The sequence below is a fragment of the Homarus americanus genome, unplaced genomic scaffold (genome assembly GCF_018991925.1).
Source record: "Homarus americanus isolate GMGI-L3 unplaced genomic scaffold, GMGI_Hamer_2.0 scaffold15535, whole genome shotgun sequence".
Taxonomy (NCBI): domain Eukaryota; kingdom Metazoa; phylum Arthropoda; class Malacostraca; order Decapoda; family Nephropidae; genus Homarus; species Homarus americanus.
In genome coordinates, this window is record NW_024749729.1 from 971,548 (window position 1) to 986,777 (window position 15,230).

General features: G+C 38.2%; 1 protein-coding gene across 3 annotated transcripts; it reads left to right on the top strand.

Annotated features, from left to right (window-relative positions):
• The first annotated feature begins 4,185 nt into the window (after window positions 1–4,185).
• On the top strand, window positions 4,186–14,628 carry LOC121853728. Of its 3 annotated transcripts, none has more exons than XM_042348072.1 (11): window positions 4,186–4,330; window positions 4,884–5,028; window positions 5,538–5,604; window positions 6,138–6,272; window positions 7,089–7,310; window positions 8,112–8,316; window positions 9,328–9,470; window positions 9,994–10,104; window positions 11,537–11,694; window positions 11,973–12,179; window positions 12,869–14,628. In XM_042348072.1, exons 2-11 carry the CDS (start codon window positions 4,891–4,893, stop codon window positions 13,367–13,369), a joined length of 1,887 nt encoding a protein of 628 aa, XP_042204006.1. In that variant the 5' UTR covers window positions 4,186–4,330; window positions 4,884–4,890; the 3' UTR covers window positions 13,370–14,628. The 3 variants fall into 3 exon arrangements, with proteins under 3 accessions (XP_042204006.1, XP_042204005.1, XP_042204004.1); XM_042348071.1 differs by lacking the exon at window positions 4,186–4,330 and adding an exon at window positions 4,397–4,583; XM_042348070.1 differs by lacking the exon at window positions 4,186–4,330 and adding an exon at window positions 4,398–4,735.
• Window positions 14,629–15,230: the final 602 nt, after the last annotated feature.

Below are 15,230 nucleotides of genomic sequence, written 5' to 3' on the forward strand. Positions count from 1 at the left end.
AATCATAATCATGGACTTGCAAGGTAATCATAATTATTGTTGAAAGACTGCAAGAGGGTGAGATTTCTGACCATGGCCAAGCAGCAAGCATGTTACTTTTAATGTGGTGTGTGTTGTTTAATGTGTTTATTTATTTAATTGATTTAGGGTCTTCTTTCTGTGTTCATACAGGCCAAGAACTATGGTGGACAAAAGTCCCTTCCCTCAGCCAGCCACAATATGACTGAATCACCTGAGGTTCGAATAACAAGGCAACTGAGGGAAGAGCTGTAATCGTCCAACAGATGGGGCACTATGTAGTGCGTATGGGGGGTGGGGTGGGGGAGAGAGCGAGGTTGAAGGAACTTTTGTCCACCATAGAACAAATCCCATTATAAGGCTCATGATTTACGTAAATATGGTTTACATTAAAGTTTTCAGGAATGTAACCCTATTGCAATTGTGGTTATGCTTCATATACTGTACAGTACATCAAAAAATTACTGGGGTATTTTGCTCTATGTCTGAACCAATGAACCATCCCCCTCAACAAAACAGCCATTCATGTACCCTTAGCACAGCACTATGGAGCCTACACAATCACAATCTATATCCCAAAAAGGAATTTATCATTAATGTTACATTTATAATCATAAAAGCATCTGCATCTGGAGGCAGGCTTTGAGGAATTTCATGCAGAAGGGGTTGAAAAAAATATACTATACGTATATAAAAGCTGATCCTGAAAAATAGCTTTTTAATATTTTATTTTATGATAGTAGCTCCTTTGTAGGTAGTAGGTAGTAAGCAGCTACCAAACAGGGAGGTACTACCGCCTGGGAAGATATTGGAAGCATAATGTATTGGCTAATGGTAGACCCTGCTTCCATATGACATCACGAAAATTGTGACCAAGTTTCAGGTTGCCGATCTGACTTTCTGCCTCATTTACATACACAAAATTGCAGGGTCTCAATTGTTTCTCTTACTATTAACAAACAACATACATATATGATTTCTCATTTTTTGTTCTTTATGGCTCTTATCATTATTATTATTATTATTAATATTATTACAGTATTGTTGTTGTTATCATTATTATTTTATTTTAATTTTTTTTTTTTTCATTATAAATTTTATTTACTATGAATTATTATTATTACATTTTGGTCCCCCAGGCCCCAATGTGGGTCAGTGACCTGTGCTCAGGTGGGCTAATCCTGCAATAAAATAAAAAATAAAATAAAATACTACCAACTGTAAGATTTATCACCAGAAAAGATCAAGGTTAAGATTCGATTTAGGTCAAACATGGAACTTCGTGTACCTATTTATATAGGGAGAAAGAGCAAATAAGGAAAATACATTACTGTACTTTATTCTATTACATTTCTGGCGCAAATTTATATCTTTTTACTATTTTAACCAATATGACCCTCCCCCCCTCCCAATTACCAAAACTATTGGTTGTTCAAAGAGTACAGGGCTTTGAAGTAGGGGGAAAATGTGGGATAAAACACAAGAGATTTTTTTTTTTCAACTAAGGTTAGGTTAATTTATAAATAATCATTTTTAATACATTTGCACAGACTACAACAGTGTCCACTATAAAATACAGCGATATTGCGGCGTTTTCAATGAAAAATCGGCGGCAGGTCAGTCATCAATAATTTCCAAAATAACTATTATTTTAGGTTAAGTTTAGTTGGGTAGTTTGAGTCTGGTTCATTTTTTTTACTGATAAGTCATAGGATTTAGCAGTACCTGGTATTTAAGAAATGTTAGCTCTTGCCAGGATTTTCTGAGAAGCATCAAAATAATTTATCATTCTTAGAATGAAACAAACTTACCTACCAAACCTAAAATACTAAAATCATCTTGGCTTTATTATTGCAATAAAAGTAGATCTTAAAAAAAATCACAACCCTGCAAAGGACACAGGGAAAATTGTTGTCAACACCTCCCATATGTAAAGAATTGTAAAGGTGATATTAAGAAAGCATATTCCTCAAGTACTTCTTGATGTTTTCATGAGTTAAGAAAACCTGTATCTCTTTGGATAATATGTCCTATAGTTGGTAGATAAGGATAATGTGTTCTATAGTTGCTCGATATGGAGTGCCCCTGTCCTAAACTATTGCAGCACCTAACTATTACCGAAATGGGAATACAGTAAACCACTATAATTAAATTTATACATGACCACCACCGGTACATGTTCAGGTATATTCTGGTCATTACATGCCCGGTGATTGCTGTGTGTGCCTGTCCAGTACATGCCAAGATAATTGTACGAAAAATTCCATTTTGGCAATTTACTTTATTTTTACTGACCATGTAGATAAACCTGGGGGAGAAATACCCTACGTGAAAGTTTGTGTAAATGAATATTAACTATTACCAAGGGCGAATCCAGGGGGGTCTGGACCCCCCTTTTCATCAGAAAATTCCAATTCTTTTTCTCTAATGCAGTGTTGTACTCAGCTATTTTTGTATAATAAAAAGTAATTGCTATTGTCCTCAGTATATCTCCTAATATCAAGTGCACATGGCCTCAAAATGCTTTGCTCGCCATGCCTCCCCCCTTTGATATTCCTGGATCCGCCTATGGTTAGTGACATGGATTCATATTTAAAAACCAAGTCGGCAGTAGTTTTAATCACTCAAATGTCTTCCCCTCCGTGCGGGACCGTCGAGGGTAGGGTTGGTAACCCTGACCACCTTCGTTGATGCATTATGGGTAGTCTCGTGTGGTTGGTACACCGGAGGTCCATTTGTTTACAAACCCTGGCATCAAATTCAAGACTACACGGACGATCATCAACATGAGTTACGCCTACTCTCAACCAGTGAGGGCAAGCCTTATAACTCACAGAGAACAGGATTTTAGTACCTTAATTGTGGAGGAAAAAATGTTACAAAGTACCTGTAGACATGTACTAAGGTAGTGTTATTAAAGAAGGAAGTGTGGATGTCCCCATATTATCCAAGTTCAAAGATGGAAAACCTGGGAACATCTTAAAATAATGTAAGTTCAACAATTTGTTGTTACATAGGTTATGTTAAATAGGGTGCAAATGACTACACACTCCAAGACGAGCAAACTTCTCATTTTCGTCCTTGCCTCCTGTAATCCACACCAGACTTAAAGTAGGTTCCTTGGTTTAAAGTTGGGTATTTTTATAGTAGTTTACACAACATTCCTACCCCAAATCTATTATCATATTCGAAAAAGATGTCTATTTTTAAGATAATTTTCTTCTATTACAGCGCATGCCAAATTTTTCTCTGTTTAATTCCATTAATATTCAGCCATTATCGGTTGACAACCCGCTGACCGCAGTTTATCGCCTACCTGACCTCCCACTCAGTGTGTTCCCTTCATAAATCGTCATGATCAATCAAAAAACACAAAAAGAAAACAATAGGAAAACATAGTTTTGACTTTCCAACAGGATTGTGTGAACTACTATAAGCTTACCGGTAAAAACACCGTAAGAGTTAGGTCAGGTCAGGTCAGGTCATTCCAAAAAGGGTTGGGTTTATATGTTTTTCTAGTGTTTTTTGGTATTTTGTATTCACTTGACCATGATTTTTTTCGAAAAGCGCTTGTTTCTCAACCCCCACCCAAAACCCCAGCTCCTTACAGGATCCTCTTATCATGTTGGGGTAGAAGGGCGATAACTAAAAAAAAGTCAATTTTCGACTGAAATCAAAGTCAGAACCAATAAAAAAAAAACACTAGAAAAACATAGTTTTGACTTTCTAACAGAGTTGTGTGAACTACTGTAAATTTGCCCAAAGTTGAACACAAGTAGTTCAAACATTAAATAAAAAGTAAATCAAAGTAATGGGGGTGAACCCTCAGTTCCTGTACCGTGTATTGCTCCTCCAGTAAAGTAAATCACAAGTCTTTAGAAAAGTTCATAATATTGGCCGTAATAACATTAATGCAAAATAAACAAAGTTTCTTAAATTAATATTATGATTTTCTTTATTCATTAAGTGCTTTTAATATAAATATTCGTAAAACAAACAAAATTATGAAGTGGATAACGCCTTCAAATTCCACTATTATTACGTATAATTCGTGTTTCCGCCGCCTCACCGTCCACGTTAGAACAGATAGATAAGATAGAGAGACCGACTTGATTTGCCATATTTGTCATAGTCACCCTTCCTTCCGAAGTATCTTTGAATGGTAACCCCCCCACCTTCCCTCAACAGTAACCAGCGCAGGAGGACAAAGACCCCGACCTCGTATTCTATGGAGCTTGGTCTAAACGATGGTAGATGCTTGATGGTGATTACCCCGGACGAAGTATTTTGGGTGTTGCATCTCTCTTGAAAGGTACCTAATAAATATTTTATAAGGATAAAATTCTCAAATTACGTAAATATGATTTGTATTATAACAGCTTGGCTTTCACTTTGGTCGTTAGTCAAAATACCAGTGCGCATATTTTCTAGACATGCGCAGTACGTAAAGTATACAGTCGCTGAGTATCACTGACACAGTCGCGCGGCAGCTAGTGTAACGGTGACACCGCGACCCTGTGCGGCTTGACGTTTACTGAAAGACTGGTAGTGGTGACGTTAACTGTGTAAGACTGTGGTAATGGTGACGTTAACTGTGTAAGACTGTGGTAATGGTGACGTTAACTGTGTAAGACTGTGGTAATGGTGACGTTAACTGTGTAAGACTGTGGTAATGGTGACGTTAACTGTGTAAAACTGTGGTAGTTATGAGTTAACTGTAAGGGAATGAATGTATTGTGTTCATTATATATTCTAGTTAAAATATTTTGTATAGAGTATTATATATTCTTATGGGCAAAATAGAGTTCGCTGTATATTATTTTATGAAAGAAAAAATATAATATACTGTATAATACCCTCAATAGCGCTGGCATGTGGAGACCCTGGGTGGTGGTGATGGTGGTGGCGGTGGGGTGGATGGAATGTCACATACAAGGTCCACCCAGGAACTACACTGTCAAGTCTGGCGTTTGTAAATTTAACCAGGAACTTCAATCTTGTCGTCACCAGGTATCTGTAGCAATTTTATAATAGTAATAATAATGATAGTAATGATGTTAGTAATTAAGTGAATGTAATATAAATTTAATAGTAAAAATATAGTGATAAGAGTAGTTTGTGGTTTTTACACATTTATATTTACATCTGAATACAGTATACATGATGAATACATTGAACTTTATATGTATTTATGTATACCTATGTACATTCCTCTGTATGTATACGAGCGTGTGTGTGTCGACAGCTCCTACAGGAGGGGCAACCAACAATGCACTTCACAAAGTCATCATTAACCGGATGTGTGATTTTCCGCGTCGTATACTGTAAATATATAAGTGCACAGGATATTAATATAATCAGTGTAACCTTCAACAATTAATACTGAGAACTAACACACACACACACACACTCTCTCTCTCTCTCTCTCTCTCTCTCTCTCTCTCTCTCTCTCTCTCTCTCTCGCTCTCTCGTTACACACAATGTATAATAATTATGAAAAATTACCTTCATATTTCCAGTTGAAGACGAGCCCGAGCGGAGGCAGTTGCTGGGTCAGAAAAGTGGTGGGCAAGGAGAGGACAGCAGGTGAGAGAGAGAATGAGAGAGTGAGATAGAGAGAGGGGGAGGAGGAGAAAATGCGAGTGAGAGAGAGAGAGAGAGAGAGAAGAAGATACTAGTGGATGAGTGGGAAGAAGTGAGAGAATAAATATAAAGAATCAAAGAGAAGAGAGAGAGAGATTACTGTATCCCACATGACCAGGAATGACAGGTGTTTTACTGTATCCCACATGACCAGGAATGACAGGTGTTTTACTGTATCCCACATGACCAGGAATGACAGGTGTTTTACTGTATCCCACATGACCAGGAATGACAGGTGTTTTACTGTATCCCACATGACCAGGAATGACAGGTGTTTTACTGTATCCCACATGACCAGGAATGACAGGTGTTTTACTGTATTCCACATGACCAGGAATGACAGGTGTTTTACTGTATCCCACATGACCAGGAATGACAGGTGTTTTACTGTATCCCACATGACCAGGAATGACAGGTGTTTTACTGAATCCCACATGACCAGGAATGTCAATAAGGAATTTCTTTTTTTTCCCCAGTGTGCACGCTTCAAGACAACACCCAACTCTATTCCGCCGTCAACCCTCCCTTCACCCTTACCATGTACCATCACTACAATAAAATCTTTCTGGTTGGCGCATTCTTCATCTCCTTCTCTAACCTCGCTGTCGAGAGTAAGTCACTGGGGTGTGGTAGAGTAAGTCACCATTTTTTATCTATATACATGAGCTCTTAAACGTATACCCAGAACCCCTTAGTATAGTACTATAGGATGTACTCTTACTCGAAGTAATAGGACATCGTATTTGACAGAGTACTCAAGGATTATATCATTGTACCCAAGGAGTTCATGTTGACAGATTGCAGAGGTTAAGACGTCTTACTCAATGGACTGATTCAGTTTACTAGAGGGGGTTAAGTCTAGGTACTTAAGGGGTTATGTCTTAAGTAATCAAGGGGTTAAGTCTATGTACTTAAGGGGATAAGTCTATGGACTCAAGGGGTTAAGTCTACGTACTCAAGGGGTTAAGTCTACGTACTCAAGGTGTTAAGTCTTAATTACTCAAGGGGTTAAGTCTACGTACTCAAGGGGTTATGTCTTAAGTACTCAAGAGGTTAAGTCTAGGTACTCAAGGGGTTAAGTCTTAAGTACTCAAGAGGTTAGCCCGTATTATTAAACAACATCTTCCCCTGAAGAGGGTCGTCGTGTTTCAACCCGAGTTTTAAACTAAATTCCAATATCATAAATTGGAATTATTGGAATTAGTTAATTTTACCGCCACACCACCCCGTTAAGTACAGTACTGCTGTGTCCCTCAGGACTTATTTAGTTTACGGGTTGAAACACGACGACCCTCTTCAGGGGAAGATGTTGTTTAATAATACGGGCGTAAGTCTAGGTACTCAAGGGGTTAAGATTTCAATTTCCTTGTACAGTACTAGAGTTAGCATCACACAGCAGGCCTATAAAAATCTCCTCTGCATTCCAGGTATAAAATTTCGATTCCAAGACGTGGCTCGCCCTCACACCCAGAATCTATGTCGTGACGTGATAGTAAAGAACGTTCCCATGCCTCTGCGTGATCCCCTCCTCTGGGATTGTCCCTTCTTCAGCTTTGATATCATCGACCATAACCTTCACCTGACCGTCTTGAGTGATGATGGGCGAGGCGGCTTCTACTCTTTCCTAGTCCCTAATGGAACACATGTTGGTGAGAAACCTGACCTGACCTAATCTAACCTAACCTAACCTGACTTGACCTTATGTATCCTAGCCTAACCTAACCTTGTCAAACCTAACTTAATGGTACACATATTGATGAGAAACCTAACATAACCAAACCTAACCTTCCTGATGTATCCTAGCCTAGCTTAGCCTTGACTTACCCAGCCTAACCTATCCTGCCCTATCCTAATCAGATCTATCCTAACCTAACTTATCTTATTCTACTGCAAATTAACTCAACCCAATCTAACCTAAACTAGCCTGATTAAACATAATGTAACCTAACCTAACCTTCTTACCCCACCATGAGTTAACTTAACCTAGCATTACTTAACTTCAACTCAATCTAAACTAACTCATATTTATTCTATGTTTCTTTAATTACAACTAAAACACCCGAGGGAAATTCCTTTTAAGCAAACCTAGTTCTGCGAGTCGAGAATTGCCCTGAAAATATAAGATACAGATGTGGATAAAATTCCCTTGAGTGTTGGTAATATCTGTACTCAAGGAGCTATTACGATGTTAACATATTTTTCCTCGTGATTTTCTTTGTACAGTTGTTTAATTCTCCTTATTGTTATTTAAATATAATGAAAAGCATACATCATTACTATAAGCCAGTCACACATGGCCTACTTGTGGATGCCAGATATTGTCAAGTATTGAGGGGATTTTTTTTCTCGATTTCAAAATGCAGTTATAGACAGTCGAGGTTCTGTTATTAGATAAATTAATTGAGGAGGTTTGAGGAAATTTCTGACTTATTCTCTCTTAACACCTGCAGACCCTTACAAAACTAGTATCGAAGACTGGCAGGTGTTTCAATACCTGCACTTGGCACACATCCATAGAAGACAGGGAGTGCCAGTAACGCTTCAGATGGCACCTTTCCCTAACCTCACCTACAGTGTGTCCCTCATGCACTGTCTTGATGACGACTGCAGAGAACTGAGTCTCACTGACCACGTGATCCTTCAGGGACCCGAAAGGTAATAATAATATTGATGGACTTCCATCTTGCTTGGAGTTCACGGAAGATTTTTTTTTTTGTAACATTAATTTTGTCTCCTAAATGATACTACAGTAAGTGATTGTATTGAGGTGAAGTCATAACTGTTTTTTGTGGTAATGAACTTATATCATTAATGAAAAGTGTATTATCTTCTAACTCGTGTTAAGGAAAGTTATCTGTTAGAGGAAAAGTCATGGATTAATTCAAATGCCATTTTGGATGTTATTTTTGTGCTATAGCTTAAGTTAGCTTAATAGGTGTTCACGGGAAATCAATGAGTGAACCCTCCCCTTCCCACTGTAAAGGCTCAGAGGGATGTATCGTCACTCGTCTGTCTGTCCACAAATCCACAACTACAAACTAAAGGTCATTATGCATAGTTGATAACCCTTATCTGTGTTAATATTCTTACTAAGGAATATAGAACTCTTTCACCACCAGCTTACGGTAGACTTGATGAATAAAAAGTTATGTTGATTATATGGATCACATGAAGATTATCACCCCCAACTTTTTACCTGATAATTAAAAATCGGGTTTAATCATCAAGTGAAAGAAACTGGGGATGCTAATTTTCGTGTGATCTGATTTTACAGTAATACAAGTTTAACAATATATATTACTGAGCACATGAAGATCCCAGCTTTTTTCTTATATAATGTATCATAACATCAGTGGTTTATAGTGTGACGTGTGTAATTTTTTTATATTGTTAATGAGTTTTGTGAAGATATTTCGTGTTTACTCTTTTATCGTGTTCGGTGAATGATGCTATAAGCTGTATGGAGTGACAGGAGTAAACCAGATACTGTAGGTGTTTGGGACCTTTATGGATGACAAGCACTAGAGCAGAATACAACTTGAAACAGTAGTCTACGTGCATGAATAACAGCAAGTGATGGAAAAATCTTTGTGTGTGTGTGTGTGTGTGTGTGTGTGTGTGTGTGTGTAAATATAATAACCTTAGTAATACTTGGTCGTGATCCAGCGTGCACTTCCTGGAGGAGGAGTCACCACAGAAGACCCAGGTGTTCCCTCTTCCTGGTCCTGGTTCCTACCTGGTCACCACACACATCATCACCACCGCGTGTCCTCCCTGTGGCTGCTTCATCTCGCGCTCTCCCAAATTTGGTAGGAAGACGACAAATACTCCTGTACTGTATTTATAGAAAATATTATCCCTATATCAGATTAAACTTTTTTTTATTATATATTGTCTTTGGATTTGTTGAATGTCTATGCAATTTATTATCCTCTCCACGCCTGGGGTGGAAATAGGGATTTTTTTTTCAATCTCTGTCTGTCCCTTTGAAATAATTTTTTTTACGACTGCTCTCTTAATTCTCTTAGAGGGTGGTTTATAATATCAAGGGGTTAAACTAACTACCTCAAGGGGTTAAACTAACTTCCTCAAGGGGTTAAACTAACTTCCCCAAGGGGTTAAACAAACTTCCCCAAGGGGTTACAACATCATCCTCATGAACTTAAACCATTGGCTTGACAAGAGATTAAAGTGATAATTTACCAAAGGTCAACTTTCAAAACGTCAACGACCGCCATACTTCCTTTCGGGCGAGCAGCATCATCTGGACCCACTCACTCACTCGCCCCAATACTCACTCACTCACTCACTCCCCTAATCTTATGTTTACAGTTGTGAGAGCGGATGTGACGTGGTTGAGAGTGTTGGTAGTTATCACGGGCGCCCTGGTCATCAGCTTGACTCTGGGTGTGGCCTTCAAGTATCTACTCCACGTACAACGCTGTGAGCAAACTCCTCTTGATGTAACTAACATTTATCGTCCACCACTCTGTTCACAGGAAGTTGATATTTCACGATTTTTTTTTAATTCATAATTTATTGTACTAAAAAAAAAGCTCTTGTTTACTACAATTGATTTCGTGACCGCCAACTACGACAGTCATTACGGCCGTAGTCTTTGGAGAAAAAAAGGAGCGACAATATAATGTATTTTTACTAAAGAGATTTGTTGACGTCATGTTAAATGTTTTTGAAGTGTTTTTGTAACTAGGTACAGTAATGTGGGTTAGTCATATATTGCAATACATTAATATTGTTTATGAGGAAAGCATGTTTTAGATCAGAGTAATTCACGTATTTGTACTGGGAGATATTAGGTACTCCGGAAATGAGAGCCTCCCGGTGTATATTATACATATATGCTATGATCCTATATCCGTTAATAGACAGTCCTATAATCCACACTACATTAACTAGGGTGTTGGGGGTACAGAGATATTGTGCTTATCTCCCACTCTGTCATGGGCCCGATACTCACACGTGGGGAGGATGTTATATAGTGTGTGTGTCCTTTCTCTGCTAACACTGAACAAAGTAACAATAGACCAACTACCCGAGCGGCGAGAAAACAAAGTGATGAAGTTATCAATTAAATTAACATTAAATTAACTGCACTATTATCTACTTCCATTATCTACTTTGAGTTGGAGTTGTCTCATAATTGGTGTTGTGTCAGGGTGAGGGAAATGTGATCATATTGTGTGGTAAACGACACTCTTCCTCCCATCGTTTGTGTTTTCTTTGATCCAAATCTAAAAAGTAACTGTTGAGATGCACTCTAGGGTCTTATCACACACACACACACACACACACACACACACACGGGCTCTTTTATAGATGAACACTGCTCACTTAGTACTCTACACAGAAGCTCTTACGCCCTTATATCCGGAACTCTTATCTGGTTATGTACCAACAGCGGCCAAGCCTTTTGTTTCATAATCTAGCTCAATGTTCTGTAATCGAGCCGAGTTTAAATGACTTACGAATGCCTTGTAAATGGAAGTGGCTTTTATTTTGTTACATAATAGTCATTTAAACCGTTTAATGAGACAGCTTGTTGTTTGAACTTTGTTTTCATGTACTGTACAGTGATTTACAACGATCTGAACTTCTATAGTTGGACAGACAGTGATTTACACCATTTTAAATCAATTTTATTCCCTATAAAATGATTTACAGTGAATCCGTCAGTCCTCTATGCAGTGATTTACAATGATGTAAATGAAATTTATCCCTTGGTAGTGATTTACAATACTTTAAAGCTGTTTTATTCTCAGAACAACGATTTACACCTACACAGTGATTACAAGTCAATATTACCCTCAATACAGTGATTTACAATACACTAATGTCTGTTCTATCTCCTGAACAGTGACTTATAATGATAACAAGGAAAAGAACAAGCCAAAGGTGATGCTGATATACCTGGCTGGGTCCTGGAGTCACTTCGAGCTGGTGGTGAAGGTGGGTGCTTACCTCAGTGCCTGCTCCGTCGATCCTCTCCTGGTCGACATTCACAGCACTAGACAGGTGGGTTAAACAAGTGATTCAGATGGGTGGATTAGTTATGTGGATCAGATGTTTATGTTCAGGTACGAGTGGATGGGCGAAAGATGAGTGGATTTGTGACAGGTGGAGGTGCGTCAGACAAGTGAAGGTGTGGCTGATAAATGGGTGAACAATTAATTAACATAACCAACAAATAGTGTTATTGTTTATAGAATCTCATCAACAACAAATCAAGATAACGGTATTATTTGTAGGTCAATAAATATGAACAATCCACTTAGATAACTCCTATTTTTTAGAACCCCTTCAAGTGGACGAGTGAACACATCCACACATCTGATCGCGTGTTGTTCCTGGTGCCAGAGAACCTATGGGCCCAGAGTGTTACACCTATCAAGGACCACTGGAAGTATGCCCTCTCGTACATGACTGGCCGCACCTTAAACCAGCACACTAACCAGGCTGCCACGGTGATCATGCCCTTCAGTGCCTCTGTACCATATCAGGTGAGGTCTGCTGTAGCCATAAGTTAGTCGCCTGTGTCTAAATATAAATCCTTTAATGTCTGCAATTGTTATTCTTTGTCTTCACTACTTTTAAATGGTATGTGTAAGTGGATGTTGTATTTGGAATTTTATATTTATGGCATCAGGGCTTCTGTAACTCTTTTATACAAGGTAATATATGTTTTAAAGTTCTTTCCAATTTTTTTTAAGCATGTGTCGCCTCTTAGCCATTCGTGCTTTGAGGAAGGATAACACACATTGTCCAGACAGGTTATTATTATTACGTCTTATAAAACCTGTGGATATTAAACCCAAGACCAAGTGAGAAATTTTGTTGCGAGGATGACTCACACCCCAGAGTTGGCTTCACCCAGACTCTGAAATTGATAGATACAGTAAAGGAATATTTGTTTACCCTCGAGTATGAGATATTACCAGAAAGTAAAATCTGGTATTGTTCAGTTTGTATTTCTAGATAGAACTAAAATTTCCTTGATTTTTGAAGTTGGTCTTGTGAACAGAGTTTATGGACCCTAGCTGGTGAAACATTTTGATACGGGACAACAACTTCAGTTCGAAATTAAACAAAGAATCCTTAATATATTAATTATTAACATTAAGTTTAGGAGAATTTATACAGTATATTAAATGTTTATTTACCATCAGTAACTTGAACATTTTCATTACAGATTGCTCATTTACGGCAATTTAAGCTGCTGCACGACCTGACCAAACTGGTGATCTGGTTGCATGGTGGAACCTTCATGGACCGCTGGTTCATGTGGAGCTCAGGTCTCCGGTGGGCTGGCAGTGAAGAAGCCACATACTCTCTCACCAACCTCAGAGACCTCCTTGAAAATGAAACTGACGAGCAGAGGGACGAGGAGAGCTTTAAAATGAAATGGAAACTTTATTTTAGACAATTATTTCTTGGGGGTCTTCAGGACGATCTGCCTCAGTCTCCGAAACTTGCACCACCACTGCCACCACCACCATCCCCATCACAACAACAACAACAAGAGAGTGTGGTAGAGGTCGGAGAAAACACAACTGATGGACAACAGAAGAAATTGGATGGAAATACACCAGAAGTTCAAGTCCTACTTAACCATCAGCCGGGTTATTCCTCGGACGGTTACGAGTCTTCTGAGTGTAGTGGTTCCTTACTGTCTCATGATGCTTACCTGTGAAATTAATTAGATACAGGTGCTTCAACTACTGACTCGCCTGACAATTACTTTTCACTCACCTGATGAAGTACACAAGCAGGTGGTGGTGGTGGTAATATACTCGAGGTTGATTGGCAGGAATGAGAACACCACTGTAGCCTGGCATCCCTCAGAGAGTATAAGAGGAGCATAGCCTCTAGCCATCTCGACCTGCAGACGTCACTGACACTCGGCACATAGATAAAGGCTTCATGGATGCCACACACGTTACCTTGTTCCTGGCATACAACTACACCCCCTAGCCTAATGTCGGGTCGAATAGAAGCTCTCTATCAACACCGACTTAAAGTTCCTAATCATCACTACAGCGTTAAAGTTAAGTCCTCCATCTAACCTAACCTCATTTAGGTTTTAGAAAGTATATTTAACTTGAAGTCTGTGACAAATTTTGGGTAATGTTTTGATTTTGAAGTAACTTTGGGTTTGACTTTTAAGTTAGTTAATTTGTTATGTGTTGTTTTAGTTGTTTTATTATTTATTATGTAATTTGCGGTCAGTAAACCTATCTTTCTATATATCTGTGTCTGTGTCTGTCTATCTGTCTGTCTGTCTGTCTGTCTTTCAAGATATGTGTTAACTATGGTAGTACAGTATTCAGTTGTTGTGTGTCAGTGAAATCAATGTAATAATTGTCTTTTATTTTGTGTAATCATTATTTCCTCTGTATTATAAAGCACCATTTTTGTCTTCACTTCAGTCAATAATTCTTAAGTTATTTGAGCAACAGTAGTGTTTGTTTGAGCACCAGTAGTGTTTATTTGAGCACCAGTAGTGTTTGTTTGAGCACCAGTAGTGTTTATTTGAGCACCAGTAGTGTTTATTTGAGCACCAGTAGTGTTTGTTTGAGCACCAGTAGTGTTTATTTGAGCACCAGTAGTGTTTATTTGAGCACCAGTAGTGTTTATTTGAGCACCAGTAGTGTTTATTTAAGCACCAGTAGTGTTTATTTAAGCACCAGTAGTGTTTATTTGAGCACCAGTAGTGTTTATTTAAGCACCAGTAGTGTTTATTTGAGCACCAGTAGTGTTTATTTATGCACAGTAGTGTTTATTTGAGCACCAGTAGTGTTTATTTAAGCACCAGTAGTGTTTATTTGAGCACCAGTAGTGTTTATTTGAGCACCAGTTGTGTTTATTTGAGCACCAGTAGTGTTTATTTGAGCACCAGTAGTGTTTATTTGAGCACCTGTCTTTGTATATTTTAATAAAGTAGAGAGAACACCTGTTGTTTTGTGCACCTGAGTTTTTTTTGTTTTAATTAGTAATATTTTCTTTGCATACAGTACTTAAATACGTGAGAGTGTACACATGACCAAGAAAAGTAACTTTACAATTTTGTTTTTCGACAATATGACACAATGGATGAATAATTTTGATAACCATACTGAGATAATGGAAGGTGTAGTGTTTGTCTTGAAATTTAGGGGATTGTGTACACCTGTTGTCTTGCACACCTGCTGTCTTGCACACCTGTTGTATTGTGCACCTGTTCTTGTACACCTTTTGTCTTTCTTTATTACAGGTGTTTTTGTTTATATTTAATGGGTGGTTTAATGACAATCTCGAGTGTGATACAGTGTAAGTGATAAAACCCATCATTAGTTACCTGGTTTAAGAAAAAAGTGACAGTCGGATTTGCTATATTATGACATCCGGCCTTGCTATCATAAAACAGCCGGCCTTGTTATTTTAAAAACAATCAGTTGTACTGTATTAAAAGCCAATTATATTTGTCACGTACAATAATGACAAATAAGGCTTACAATTAACAAATGCTCATAGGAGATTGATAATTAAGGATTGGTGATTGAAAGTGGGCGACC